This window comes from Siphateles boraxobius, unplaced genomic scaffold (assembly GCF_051911475.1).
Source record: "Siphateles boraxobius isolate OS27281-9 unplaced genomic scaffold, OSU_SipBor_1 15, whole genome shotgun sequence".
NCBI lineage: Eukaryota > Metazoa > Chordata > Actinopteri > Cypriniformes > Leuciscidae > Siphateles > Siphateles boraxobius.
In genome coordinates, this window is record NW_027508755.1 from 4,492,817 (window position 1) to 4,508,095 (window position 15,279).

The following is a 15,279-nucleotide window of genomic DNA, read 5'->3' on the forward strand; positions in this document are numbered from 1 at the left end:
TGACTTCAATGGTTATCAACGGGTTGAAGGTCCAAATGTGAGTTTCAGTGCAGCTTCAAAGTCTCTACAGGATCCCAGCCGAGGAATAAGAGTCTTATCTGGCAAAACCATCGCCCATTTTCTAAAAAAAAATTACATTTAACTATTTTTTAACCACAAATGATCATCTTGCACCAGCTCTGTGGTGCATTACATAATCACGTTGAAAGGTCACGCCTGTTCTGGTTCAAAAATGTAGGGAAGGGTGAAAAACTTCAAAATTGTGAGACCTTTCAAGACGAGCATTTGTGGTTAAAAAGTATATAAATGCAATTTTTTTTAGAAAAGGACTGATGGTTTGGCTAGGTAAAACTCTTATTCCTCGGCTGGGATCCTGTAGAGACTTTGAAGCTGCACTGAAACTCACTTTTGGACCTTAAAACTGTCGGACCCCATTTAAGTAACTATATGGAGAAAAATCCCTCAAAAACATTAATTTCTTTTCGACTGAAGAAAGAAAGACACGAACATCTTGGATGACGTGGAGGTGAGCAAATTATCAGGAAATTTTAATACTGAAGTGAACTAATCCTTTAACACAGAATAAGAGGATTGATGTCATTTAAAGTCTGCTATAAGTGTGTGGTTCTGGTTGGTGTGTTGTAGTGTGTACGGAGCGGGGCATCCCGAGACTCGTCTACACCAGCACAGTGAATGTGGCGTTTGCTGGCAGACCCATTGAGGATGGAGATGAAGACTCAGTTCCCTGTGTGCCGCTGGACATGGTGAGATGCACACTGACTGTGCTCTGGTTTATCTTGCATTCAGGCCGTTTCTGAAGTACACATGTTGGTTTGCTCAACATTGAGGCTTGTGTTTTGAACACCAGCCCGTTTGTAAAGCCGGCCCGGCTCCAGCTTTTGAGCTGAAAGGAGCAGGTTTTGAAAGGGACTATTAATAACACTGCTGTGTAACACTCCTGATTGCGTGGGCCGTCTGCCGGAAGTCAGTTATTTTAGTAGATAAAGTTTTAAATATGGATATTTTTCTTACACAAATGCATCGCTTCACTTCAGAAGGCCTTTGTTAACCCGCCAGAGCCGTGTGGACAGCACTTTTATCATGGATAGATGCACTTTGATGGACTTCCAAAAAAATATACCCATTCACCGCCATTATAAAGCTTGGAAAAGCCAGGGCATTTTTAAAATATAACTCTGATTGTATTCGCCTGAAAGCGAATGTCATGTACACCTATAATGGCTTAAGATGGTGAGTAAATTATGGGCTAATTTTCATTTTTGGGTGAACTATCCCTTTAATTCATGCTTAACTGATGCACATAATCATGAGTTAATGTGTGACTCATTAAGAACTAAACCCTTCATTAATGCCGCATCAGCAACTAGTAAAGTGTCTATCTGTGTCTATAATAATGTGTAATGGCTCAAAGTCAGTTGTAGCTCTGTGTTTCTCTTTTTTCTGTTCTTGTTGTTTCTCTTTACTTCAATGATTCTGCTCATTAACATCAGGTGTCTCCACTAATGGTCAATCATCACTTAATTAATCACTTAATTATCTTGTTTACTTCAACACTGCTTCAGTGTTCATTTTAACACCCTGTAGTGTGGACACATATGTACATCGAGAAGTGTTAATTTAATACTGGGGATTTTGCTGTGCTTGAACGCAAATGCCAATCAGAGGTGTTTAATTTAGTCCAAATTCTTTTCACCACTCAAAACATTGGAGTTGTCGACTCAAAACACTGAACACATAAGCCTTCAAACGCACCCTTCGCAGGACGCAGCTCATGTCTACACCGGTGCGTTGCGGCACAACACAAAAAAAAGAAAAAAAAAGACAAAAACCCATTACAATCCTTGATGCTGTCTACACTGTACACTGGATGTACTGATCTGTTACATTACTGATCACTGTGATCACAGGCATCAGAAGTGGATGACTTTCACTAGGGATTAGTGTGTCACGGTGAAGCTCGACTCGCGCTTTTCTCCTGTGTGCTCCGGTTCGCTGTCCAGAAGAAGAGTAGACTGAAGTTAAGGAAGGTTAATGGAATCACATTAGTCCATCCGACACCTCACTCAAGTGAGGCGCTACACAAGTCACCCGCTTTTGTCTGCCCAAACGTCATACATGAATACATAACATCTGATGAATCATACAACGGTACAGCTTACACACTCGGATTTCACTGGCGCTCATTTTCGGCTGAGGTTGACTAATGAGTGATGACTTTCACTAACGGCTGAAACAAGCTATCTATTTATTAGTTTGTTTGTTTAAGATAAATTATTTCTATGTAATTAGAAATAGAAAATATAACATTATGTTTATCATAATTTTTTGATAACTGTGACCATATTGATAGCTTTTATATAATATATTGTGGTTTGTAATATGTTGTCAAATATTTAAAAAAAATCAAATGAGTTGGACACTTTGTAGTCTGAGCATTTTTATTTGAGATTTGATATCCTATATTTAATTTGAGGACTACTATCCCATCACTAACTCATTGTACAGTTTACAAATGATCATCAGGTCTTGTCATTTATTTAAATGTGATTTTTTTTTTCATTCTCTCTTCAAGCACATAGACCATTACTCCAGGACTAAAGCTATCGCCGAACACATGGTGCTCGCGGCCAATGGAAAACCAACAACAGGTACGGAAATGGAAATTGTTGATCTCTGAAGTCAATCCTGTTATTGCACACAATAGCAATAAGCGCAAGTAGTGTCATGTACCCCGATCATATTGTCTCTGTGTGTGTGTGTGTGTGTGTGTGTGTGTGTGTGTGTGTGTGTGTGTGTGTGTGTGTGTGTGTGTGTGTGTGTGTGTGTGTGTGTGTGTGTGTGTGTGTGTGTGTGTGTGTGTGTGTGTGTGTGTGTGTGTGTGTCTACTGCTGATGAGGTACTGAGGTAACAGCTGCTATGGTAATGACCAAGGCCTGCAACCCAACCCAACCCAACCTGTTGACACCGTTTTAAAATTAGACCTAGGCTTAACAATAAAGCCAAGCACGAGGGGAAGCTTATTCTGTGTGTGTGTGTGTGTGTGTGTGTGTGTGTGTGTGTGTGTGTGTGTCTGTGTGTATGTGTGTGTGTGTGTGTGTGTGTGTGTGTGTGTGTGTGTGTGTGTGTGTGTGTGTGTGTGTGTGTGTGTGTGTGTGTGTGTGTGTGTGTGTGTGTGTGTGTGTGTGAGGGCTCTGCGCTAAAAATTGCACACCTCCTTACAAAACACAACTTTTCCAGGAACTTTGCTATTTCAAGCGTGTAGATCAGCATCGGATTTCTTTGATATCATGAGTAAAAACGTAAAAGTAATGGAAAAAAAGTAATAGAAATAATATATTGGCCAGTGCGGCTGTTGTGAAATTTAGTTAAAATTACGGCTGAATGTACTGACTAGCATTCATGGCAAACTAAAATATACTTAAATGTAATTTCTACTAAAACATTTCATGTATTTAAATGAATTATACATTTGTAAGGATGGAGTTGCAATTTATCCATCCATCTATCCATCCATTTATCCACCCAAAACCCATACATGGTCTTTATGTGGACCAATATTTAATAAATATTATATAATTTGCAAGTACAGTTTGTCTTAAATACATTTAAGACTTGAAGTACACTACAAGTGCACATTAAATATATTAACCACACTTCTTTTTCACAGAGAAAGGAATGGTACTTGTGTAATGTAATCATTTAGTACCTTAGTAAATATCAAAGTGCAATAGTATTGCCATCTATAGCCATCATTATACTTTATGTTAAAATTTTGTTAATGTTATATATCTCTCTAGCAGCACATGATGGCAGTATTGACAACGCATAAAATCTCATATTGATTGATTTGCTCACTAGTCAAAACTGGATATTTGGTTAAATAATAAAATCTTGTTCAGATTATATTTAGGCATCTTTTCTTTTATTTGTGAATATGAAAAAATAGGTAATGTATAAACTGCGTATAATACTGAGGTATTCCTGTGATAGGTGGTGGTCTTCTACAGACATGTGTCCTACGCCCCTCTGGTATCTACGGTCCTGAAGAGAGAAGACATTTACACAGGGTGATGGTGAGACAACTCTCTCTCTCTCTTTCACACACACACACACACACACACACACACACACACACACACACACACACACACACACACACACACACACACACACACACACACACACACACACACACAGATGTACAGGCTCAGCTGTGGCAGTGTTGCCCAGAACAGTGGGGATTTCTTTAGACTGCAAGGGAAGCTCGGCTTCCCGTATAATGTTTAAAAAAAAAGAATGGTCAAATATGTACTATTGTGTTAACATTTTATTGACTAAAAATGCTTTAGAACACGTTCATCTCGAAGACGAGTTGGTTCAGAATCAGCAACATATAGCAGGTCGGCTGACTCGATTTCCTTCTCATTCATTCCCGGAGTCACAGTGCATTTCCCTGTTGAAGCCGAGTGTCCGTTGACTTCAATGGCGCTGCTTTGAACAGTTTTTTTTCAGTGCTTCGAAACTTGACGGTCATTGGATAAATCTGCGATTACAGTATGCTACTCCGGGCTTCTGCGTGATGATTGGACGGTCTGTTGAAAGACTGCTTCTCCTTTTGATTGACAGCGATTTTGTATTATAAAAAGTCACTGACGCTGAAGCTATACGAGCTCAGTCCCATCGCGGATTTTGCCAGTAGTGTAGTCGAAAGACAAACTGCTGCAACCTATTTCTTAATATTTGCTTGGCGAAATTGCTTACCAATTTTCATCATAAATTTCACACAATTATACACCATTTCACACAATTATACATATGTTCATTCATTCATTAATACAGCTTCCCCTCTTTGAAAGACCAGCAGCCGCCACTGTTGTACAATATTAATGTTGTCTGTGAGAAGCTCGTGTTACAGCATGTGCTTCTGCTGTATCTACATACAGACACATGCGTGGCTCTGCTTCCTCGTGTAATCTCTACACAATTAATCTTGTCTTCTACTCACCCTCAGTTTTAGAGGTGGGGTAAGCTATTTCAAAAACGCTGTTGGACTGACCCTCCAATCCGAGTCGGTCTCGAACCCCAATCGTGTTTTTGCTTCGGATATCGGGCCTTTAGAGGGTGTTGTTCGCTCTGTGAAGATGTGTTGAATGCAGAAACATGGTTTAATGATTCTCTTCTCAGGTGAATGTGGAGAGGAGGTTGTTCAGCTTCTGTTTTGGAGACCCCAATGCCAAGATGAACTGGGTGCATGTGGATAATTTGGTGACGGCTCACGTCTTAGCAGCAGAAGCACTCACTGCGGAGAAGGCCTTCGTGGCGGTATGTGTGGCATGATAGAAATATTTCTATTGCAGTCAGCATTATTGAACCCAGATTATGCATAATTTATTGGTTTATTTGTGTTATTTTTTTTTAGAGTGGACAGGCCTACTTTATCAATGATGGGGAGTCTGTCAATGTCTTTGAATGGTTGACACCTCTGGTATGAAGTAGCAATCAATGCAAGTACAGTCAAACCAAAATGTATTCAGACACATTCTCACATTATCACAGTTTATTCACTATAGTTTAGAAAATAGTTTAATAAATGTCATGTTATCAAATCAGTTGATATTTCAGTGGTTTTGTCCATCCTTCTGTTAGACTGTCTCACAGATGAATTATGTTGAATATCTGTCAGCTGTTAAATTTAACTACACAATTCGAGAATACCAGTTTAGCTCAAACAATTACCAAGCAATGCTTAATTCTGTTCAGTCTGTGGTGTAAAAAGGTCGCATTAGCAATTAAAGAAAAAACACTTCAGCAAAACATGGTCAGGTCAAAGTGTCTGAATAATGTTTGTGTCACATAACACTGTGTAGTAAAGGCGGGCGTACACTGTGCGATTTTTGTCCAAAAATATATTTTTTTAACTTATATTTTTATTTAGAGCCACAGCATTACATGCAATACAGTATGGCATTGGGTTTTAACATGTTAGTCCATCATTTTCCCACAATATTGACAATTGTTCAAACTTAATTATATTGTACACATTAGACAGAGAACGAAAACAAATACACCTAGTACAGGGGGAGGAAGAAAAAAATAAAATAAATAAATAATTGAAAATAATGGAGAGAGGCAGAGATGAACACAGGGTAGATATGATATAACTCATGATCACTGGAGTATTAAAGGCATTACAGGAGCCCATCTCTTTAAGAAAACAGTTTTCTGAAGTCGTAATGCAAATGTGATTTGTGTCATCTCGTACAACTCCCATACTTTTTGAATCCAAGCGTTGTATGATGGAGGGTCAGGTTTTAACCATCTGCATGTAACACACTTCATGGTTGCAGCGAGTAAAATTTGTAGTAAATATATTTTAGCTGTACCCTTCAGGCCCTCTGGACGCACACCTCGAAGGGCTAAATGGGTTCTTCTGGGTTTTCGTCCGATGATTTTGAGCCAAATTCTGACTCGTGCGACTCTTTTTCGGGTCGGGCCGATTTTCAGCTTTGTCGTGCAGTGTTGGTGAAGTGTACCAGGGGAAACAAGAGCTTATTCTCCTCGTTAAACTCCTCGTGACTTTATCGCACAGTTGAAGCAGAGCTACGAACCGATTGCCCTAAACTCAGTGCTTTTTCCCTCACTGTGCCTGCGCGAAAACAGAAGTGTAACCATTTCATCTTTAATGCAGCAAGAGAGATAACAAAATCTTTAAGTTCTGTAGATATCAAACTAATTACTGATAAAAAATAAAAATTACTGTTGCTTACCTCCAGTTCGTGTTGCAGAATGGATAAACCATATATTACTCACGGCTTAAAAGGTTAATTCACCCAAAAATGAAAATTCTGTCAGTATTTACTCACCCTCATGTTGTTCAACCCCGAAAGACCTTCGTTCATCTTCGAACACGAATTAAGATATTTTCGATGAAATCTGAGAGCTGGATCACTCCTCCATAGGCTTCTTCAGGGATTGAAACTTGTTCCCCGAAAAGTTAGTAAAGACATCGTTAAAATAGTCCAGGTGACTACAGTGGCTCAATCTTAAGTTTATCAAACGACGAGAATACTTTTTGTGCGCAAAAAAACAAAAATAACGACTTTATTTCAACTATTGATTTCCTTATCTGTTGGCCTCGAGTCAGTTCACTAGTGTAATAGCGTAAGCTTCTGTTGTTGTACGTCACACGCCTCACCCACATGACCAGTGTCGGCCAATAGTGAGCCTACGTGTGACGTAGCTCTACGCAATTACAGTAAGTTAACTGACTCGAGGCCAACAGAGAAGGAAATGAATAGTTGAAATAAAGTCGTTATTTTTGTTTGTTTTTGCGCACAAAAAGTATTCTCGCCGCTTGATAAACTTAAGATTGAGCCACTGTAGTCACTTGGAATATTTTAACAATGTCTTTAATAACTTTTCGGGGCCGACAAGTTTCAATCCCTTAGAAGCCTATGGAGGAGTGATCCAGCTCTCAGATTTAAACAAAAATATCTTAATTCGTTTTCCGAAGATGAACGAAGGTCTTACGGGGTTGAAACAACATGAGGGTGAGTAAATACTGACAGAATTTTCATTTTTGGGTGAACTATCCCTTTAAGGCACCTGCGATGTAGCTACCGTGCCTCTTTTATTCATTTGTTAAATGCTCATGTTAAACAAGCCTTTTTTAAAATAAAGCTGATCTAATTTCCATTGATGACTGATTATTACAGTGTTCAGACATAGACTGTTAATCATTTTAATTATAGGACTATAATTCATTATAATGGACCTAAATGTTTTTAGACCATTTTCAATGAGGATGTTAATCTCATTTATCGCACATATTTCACACGTATAGTGTGTGATAGTCAAGTCGCAGCGGGTCTGGCGGTAGCACTTTTAGCATAGCTTAGCATAGATCATTGAATCTGATTAGACCGTTAGCATCTCTTTCAAAAAAATTACCAAAGAGTTTCAATATTTTTCCTATTTAAACCTTGACTCTTCTGAATGAGAGTATAGTTCCTAGCCAAATCGGCCTAGAAAATCGCTACTTTTCATTTTCAGTCGGTACACAATGTAACTACAGAAAAGTCAAGGTTTAAAAAGGAGAAATATTGAAACTCTTTGGTCATCTTTTTGAGAGAGATGCTAACGGTCTAATCAGATGCAATGATCTGCTAGAAATGATAAGCTATGCTAAAAGTGCTACCGCCAGACTCGGAGATCGGCTGAATGGATTCGGAAACGGTAAAACTCAACTGTTTAACTCAAGGGGAGTTGGAAAATGAGCCTATTTCCAAAAAAAAGTGGAGTGTTCCTTTAAGTCGCACAACGAGGGAGAATTTCAAAATATAGTCTTTTAATAATTCCACAGGAGACAGGCAAATCCACACACTAACATAAGTTACGCACAGACGAGATCAGAAGAAGGACTGATCGACACAGGGAGATAACAACATTGATAATTAGACAGACTGGAGAAAACTTGGTCACAGGGACTGAACCAAAAACACACAAGACAGAGCATACATGTAACAGTTTGGTCCCAAATTTTTATATTTTTTACTGGTAGTAGAATTTTGAAGAATTTTTGGGTATAATCTGTTTACTTATATACATATATATATATATATATTTTTATGTTGCTATCCTCACTCAAACAAATGAACTATAGTGTCCTGCACCCACTAGTAAAAAATGACATCTGGTGTCTGAATAATTTTTGGTTTGACTGAATATTTAATTAACCTGTATATATTTGAAAGATTTCTTAGTGTATTACAATTATTTGCTTTTTTAAGCAACTATACCTTTATCTATTTCCAGTTCGAAAGACTGGGTTACGGTCGGCCGCTGATTCACCTTCCTGTGTCTCTGGTCTACTCAGCAGGTGTGACATTACAATTATTATTATTATATTGTAATAAACTGTTGTTAAAATGCAACTATAAACATGTTTAATAACATTTTTGTGCCTAGAGATTGAATTGAGAAATTAAGTTGTTACAGTAAATTAACTTTCTTGTCTTCTCCAGCAATTCTGATGGAGCGACTGCATGTGGCTCTGAGACCTATCCTGGAAATCCCATTGCTTCTGACCAGAAACGAAGTACATGTTCATTACATTATGCAGTTTGCTCTGATCACTTTTTCCTACTAAAGTTGTTTTGATGCCATCTTGAGAGCAGTGTGACATTGCATTATCCTTTTATATTCTCCTATTCTCGCTGTTATAGGTAATTAAACTACATTAACAAACAGAGAAACACACTCAGAGAGGAGCTGTAACCATAGTAAGATAAACCAATAATAATATGCATTCTGAATATCAAAAAAATTATATCAAGATAGAGTTTTATAATGTAGACTATATAGCTTTGGTTTACTGGCTGGCAGATGTACACTCACCGGCCACTTTATTAGGTACACATGTTCAACTGCTCGTTAATGCAAATATCTAATCAGCCAATCACATGCAGCAACTCAGGGGCTGTTTACATGACATCATTTTCAACTAAAAACGTGATACTTTTTATGCGTTTTGGCCATTCATTTACACGACAACATCGCTTTGGGTGCCTGAAAAAGTGAACTTTTGTAAAACGTGTTTCAAATGACTCGTTTCCACTTAGCAGTACGGTACGGTACAGTACGGTTCGGGTCGGGTCGGGGCAGTAAACCATGATCCAGCTAGTGTTTCCACCGCCAAAAGTACCCTACTTGATAGGCGTGGTGTTTGCCGGTAAGAAGCTATCAACGTCATTTTCGCGCGAAGAAGAAAGCGACAAAGTAAACACCAATGGATGGCATACAGCAGATCTTGTCCTTGCTTCTCGGCATGTTTGTCACAAGAAGACAAGCGCCGACATTAGGCATTTCTCAATACCAAGTATGTAAAGTTCTCAGCAGAAGGACTCCCGAGGACGCGAGTCCGGTAATTCTCCAAATGGAACAGCGCATTCGTGAAAGCGTCACTCAGCTCGATCTGCATGTACATTTTAGGCAACAATGAAACGAAATATGTTATAAAACACCACTCTGCCTCTTTTCGTTTTCATTTAAATACATTTTAAACATTATAGGCACACAAATGTGGTTCAGGCAATGTATAGACCTGATTATATACATGTTTAACGTTAATCTATTTATAACAAAACGAAATATAAAACACAACCCTGCATTTCGTTTAAATTAAAAAAAATATTAAACATATTCCAGGCAATATGTGCATTTGTACAAATGTTGCAATAAACAACATTACAGTGATAATCTTGTAATAAAAAATGACAAAACTCAACCGTATCTCTTTTTGTTAAATTTCAGTAATAGCCATTATAAAAGTATAAGTAAAAGGTAACGTTACAAGAAGCTATACAATAAGAAATAAAGCAAACAATTCAGTCAAATATACAAATTCAGCGCTAGTCTAACGTTAAACTTTACAACGGAAAAGTTATAGCCTAAATATATGAAACTTCACTTAGCCTTCAGCCAAAACGATTGGCCAGGGAACGAATTATCGATTCACGAGACCAAAGATCACCCGTTAGATATACACAAGACGAATTACCACTACAGAGTCAGCGGCAAACGTCAGAACGACTAGCCGAGGAAAGGCTGTTCCAGGCGGGGAACATGAGCGCCGAGCGCCCGGTGATCGCCTGGAATGGATCAAATTATCATAAATCCTTATAAATAAACCGCAGATTTGAGCTTTAAACAACTACATTCTCGCCTCAAAAACTCTTAAAACTACATTTCGTGAAAGAATAACCGTAGTATTATATTCCAACTGTATATTAAAAAATGGCGCTTCTTATGTTGCCATTCCCCTTGTAGCTCGCGCAAGTGACGATACTCTGTCAGCCAATCAGCGTTCTGCAGTGAGTCTAGCTCCTCCCTTTAGTACCGTACCACTGTGCTAGGTACCCCAAGGGAAGGGTACCCAAAAAGTGGTACGGTACGGTTCGGCTTTGGTACCATTCACAACTTTTGACAGTGGAAACGCAAATAATTGCGTACCGTACCGAACTGTACCGTACCGTACCGCTCAGTGGAAACGAGCCAAAAGTGCAAGTTTTTGAAAATGGTCTCCGTGTAAACAACAAAAACGTGAATCTCTGAAGACGATGACGTCATGCACATGCGTATCACATGTTCAGTCTATAGTGTTTCGTCGCCATCTACTGGCTTGGCAGCAGAATACAGCGTTTTTAGTCGTTGTGAACGGAGGTTCATCCGTGTGAAAGGGGATCGTTTTGACAATGTACGCGGAAAATTGTATGCGGAAAACGCAGAAAAAAGGAAATAATTCTCCGTTTTAAGTAAATTGTTGTCTTGTAAACGTACCCTCGATGTATTTAGGTATGTTGACATGGTCAAGACAATCTGCTAATGTTCAAACTGAGCATCAGAATGGGGAAAAAGGTGCTTTAAGTGACTTTGAGCGTGGCATGGTTCAGTTGTTAGTGCCAGATGGACTGGACTCACAGTAGAAGACTGGAAAAACGTTGCCTGGTCTGATGAGTTTCTATTTCCGCTGCAACAATCAGATGGTCGGGCCATAATTTGGTGTAAACAACATAAAAGCATGGATCAATAATGGCTTGTATCAGCAGTAGAGGATGCTGGAGGTGTAATGGTGTATTGGATATTTTCTTTGCACACTTTGGGTCTCGCAATATCAACTGATCATTGTTTAAACACCACAGTCTAACTGAGTATTGTTGTTGTCCATCTCCATCCCTTTATGACCAGTGTTTCATCTTCTGATGGCCCTTCCAGCAGGATAACACACACACACGACACAAATCTTTAGTCATCTCAAACCGGTTTCTTGATCATGACAGTGAGTCACTCAAATGGCCTCCGCAGTCTCCAGATGTCAGTCCAGTAGAGCAGCTCTGGGATGTGCAGGAACAGGAGATTCACATCATGGATGAGCAGAGATGAATCTGCAGCAACTGTGGGATGATTTCATGACAACATGGAGCAAAGTCTCTGAGGAATGAGTCCAGCACCGGTTGAATCTGCCATGAGGAATTAACGCACTTCTGAAGACAAACGAGGGTCCGACCCGCTAGCAGGGTGTACCTAATGAAGTGCAATGTAAAATCCCACATTTTAATTATTTAGAGGTGGACTGTGTGTTCAGATCATTCTATGAAACAGACTAGTGCCATCTAGTGGACAGAGGACAGTGTACACTTACAAAAAAACCTTATAAACCGTAATATATGACACATTCAGCTAATATAAATATAGTATGCTGGCCACAAAAAGTATTTTTACGTAAGCCAAACAACGAATGTAACAAAATATCAAACCAAACAGGGGCTTCTTTAGTTCCAAGCGATAAAATAATAGATCCATTCATGTTCATAAGTGTCCAGATGTGTCTCAATAGATCCATTCATAAGTGTCCAGCTGTGATACCAATGTATATAATATATAGTGTAAGATTTGGATCAGAAACTGGGATTGAGGTTGCCATCCTGTGATTGACATACTCATTCCCTACTCTGTGTGTGTGTGTGTGTGTGTGTGTGTGTGTGTGTGTGTGTGTGTGTGTGTGTGTGTGTGTGTGTGTGTGTGTGTGTGTGTGTGTGTGTGTGTGTGTGTGTGTGTGTGTGTGTGTGTGTCATTTCTTCATCTGTCCATCTCAAACCCAAAGCTCCAGCAAGGAGCTGGTGCCTCATGTTTTATTCACAAAGCAATCATCAAACCTGCCTCCACTTGAGCAGAATCACCCGTCAGGCCATGGCTTGTGTTTCTCATGACTAATGCATGTCTCAGCACCAGTCCACACCTAAAGCAACGGGTTCCTCAGACTTCAGGCCAACTGGTTTATCACACATTACTACCATCTCAGAATACACTGTGATATTTAAACAGCACTTGCAGACTTCATGTATGAAAGTTGATTAATCTTTAGAGTTCATTACATTGAGTGCAGGAGATCTGGATCTGCTGTGATAATAGAGTTGAAGGATAATAGAGTTGAAGTATTATAGAGTTGAAAGATTATAGAGTTGAAGTTCATTACATTGAGTGCAGGAGGACTGGATCTGCTGTGATAATAGAGTTGAAGGATAATAGAGTTGAAGTTCATTACATTGAGTGCAGGAGGACTGGAGCTGCTGTGATAATAGAGTTGAAGGATAATAGAGTTGAAGTTCATCACGTTGAGTGCAGGTGGACTGGAGCTGCTGTGATAATAGAGTTGAAGGATTATAGAGTTGAAGTTCATCACGTTGAGTATATATGTGTATATATATGTATATATATATATATATATATACATAAACATTACAAATAATAACTATACACATATGTACATGTATACCTAAATACACATATATACACATTACAATTATGACACACATATCCACACAGATTATCTACTCAATAACACCTGCTCGAGAGTATGAGCTTTATAACGAGTTGAAGGATAATAGAGTTGAAGTATTATAGAGTTGAAAGATTATAGAGTTGAAGTTCATTACATTGAGTGCAGGAAGACTGGAGCTGCTGTGATAATAGAGTTGAAGGATAATAGAGTTGAAGTATTATAGAGTTGAAAGATTATAGAGTTGAAGTTCATTACATTGAGTGCAGGAAGACTGGAGCTGCTGTGATAATAGAGTTGAAGGATAATAGAGTTGAAGTATTATAGAGTTGAAAGATTATAGAGTTGAAAGATTATAGAGTTGAAGTTCATTACATTGAATGCAGGAAGACTGGAGCTGCTGTGATAATAGAGTTGAAGGATAATAGAGTTGAAGTTCATTACATTGAGTGCAGGAGGACTGGAGCTGCTGTGATAATAGAGTTGAAGGATAATAGAGTTGAATTATTATAGAGTTGAAAGATTATAGAGTTGAAGTTCATTACATTGAGTGCAGGAAGACTGGAGCTGCTGTGATAATAGAGTTGAAGGATAATAGAGTTGAAGTTCATTACATTGAGTGCAGGAGGACTGGAGCTGCTGTGATAATAGAGTTGAAGGATAATAGAGTTGAATTATTATAGAGTTGAAAGATTATAGAGTTGAAGTTCATTACATTGAGTGCAGGAAGACTGGAGCTGCTGTGATAATAGAGTTGAAGGATAATAGAGTTGAAGTATTATAGAGTTGAAGTTCATTACATTGAGTGCAGGAAGACTGGAGCCGCTGTTATAATAGAGTTGAAGGATAATAGAGTTGAAGTATTATAGAGTTGAAAGATTATAGAGTTGAAGTTCATTACATTGAGTACAGGAAGACTGGAGCTGCTGTGATAATAGAGTTGAAGGATAATAGAGTTGAAGTTTTATAGAGTTGAAGTTCATTACATTGAATGCAGGAGGACTGGATCTGCTGTGATAATAGAGTTGGAGGATAATAGAGTTGAAGTTCATTACATTGAGTGCAGGAGGACTGGAGCTGCTGTGATAATAGAGTTGAAGGATAATAGAGTTGAAGGATAATAGAGTTGAAGTTCATCACGTTGAGTGCAGGTGGACTGGAGCTGCTGTGATAATAGAGTTGAAGGATTATAGAGTTGAAGTTCATCACGTTGAGTATATATGTGTATATATATGTATATATATATATATATATATACATATACATTACAAATAATAACTATACACATATGTACATGTATACCTAAATACACATATATACACATTACAATTATGACACACATATCCACACAGATTATCTACTCAATAACACCTGCTCGAGAGTATGAGCTTTATAAAGAGTTGAAGGATAATAGAGTTGAATTATTATAGAGTTGAAAGATTATAGAGTTGAAGTTCATTACATTGAGTGCAGGAAGACTGGAGCTGCTGTGATAATAGAGTTGAAGGATAATAGAGTTGAAGTATTATAGAGTTGAAAGATTATAGAGTTGAAGTTCATTACATTGAGTGCAGGAAGACTGGAGCTGCTGTGATAATAGAGTTGAAGGATAATAGAGTTGAAATATTATAGAGTTGAAAGATTATAGAGTTGAAAGATTATAGAGTTGAAGTTCATTACATTGAGTGCAGGAAGACTGGAGCTGCTGTGATAATAGATTTGAAGTTCATTACATTGAGTGCAGGAGGACTGGAGCGGCTGTGATAATAGAGTTGAAGGATAATAGAGTTGAATTATTATAGAGTTGAAAGATTATAGAGTTGAAGTTCATTACATTGAGTGCAGGAAGACTGGAGCTGCTGTGATAATAGAGTTGAAGGATAATAGAGTTGAAGTATTATAGAGTTGAAGTTCATTACATT

At 38.4% G+C, this 15,279-nt stretch overlaps 1 protein-coding gene across 3 annotated transcripts in view; it reads left to right on the forward strand.

The window, feature by feature from the left end:
- sdr42e2 (short chain dehydrogenase/reductase family 42E, member 2) overlaps positions 1-15,279 on the forward strand; it is a 31,534-nt gene that overhangs the window by 11,296 nt on the left and 4,959 nt on the right. For 2 of the 3 annotated variants that reach the window (XM_077230724.1, XM_077230725.1), the window contains exons 5-11: positions 646-764; positions 2,594-2,669; positions 4,012-4,094; positions 5,206-5,343; positions 5,441-5,506; positions 8,836-8,899; positions 9,045-9,118. In XM_077230724.1, the coding sequence (XP_077086839.1) occupies positions 646-764; positions 2,594-2,669; positions 4,012-4,094; positions 5,206-5,343; positions 5,441-5,506; positions 8,836-8,899; positions 9,045-9,118 (620 nt within the window). Of the gene's footprint in view, positions 1-645; positions 765-2,593; positions 2,670-4,011; positions 4,095-5,205; positions 5,344-5,440; positions 5,507-8,835; positions 8,900-9,044; positions 9,119-9,245; positions 9,303-15,279 lie in introns of all 3 variants that reach the window. The other variant, XM_077230726.1, reaches the window with a different exon arrangement.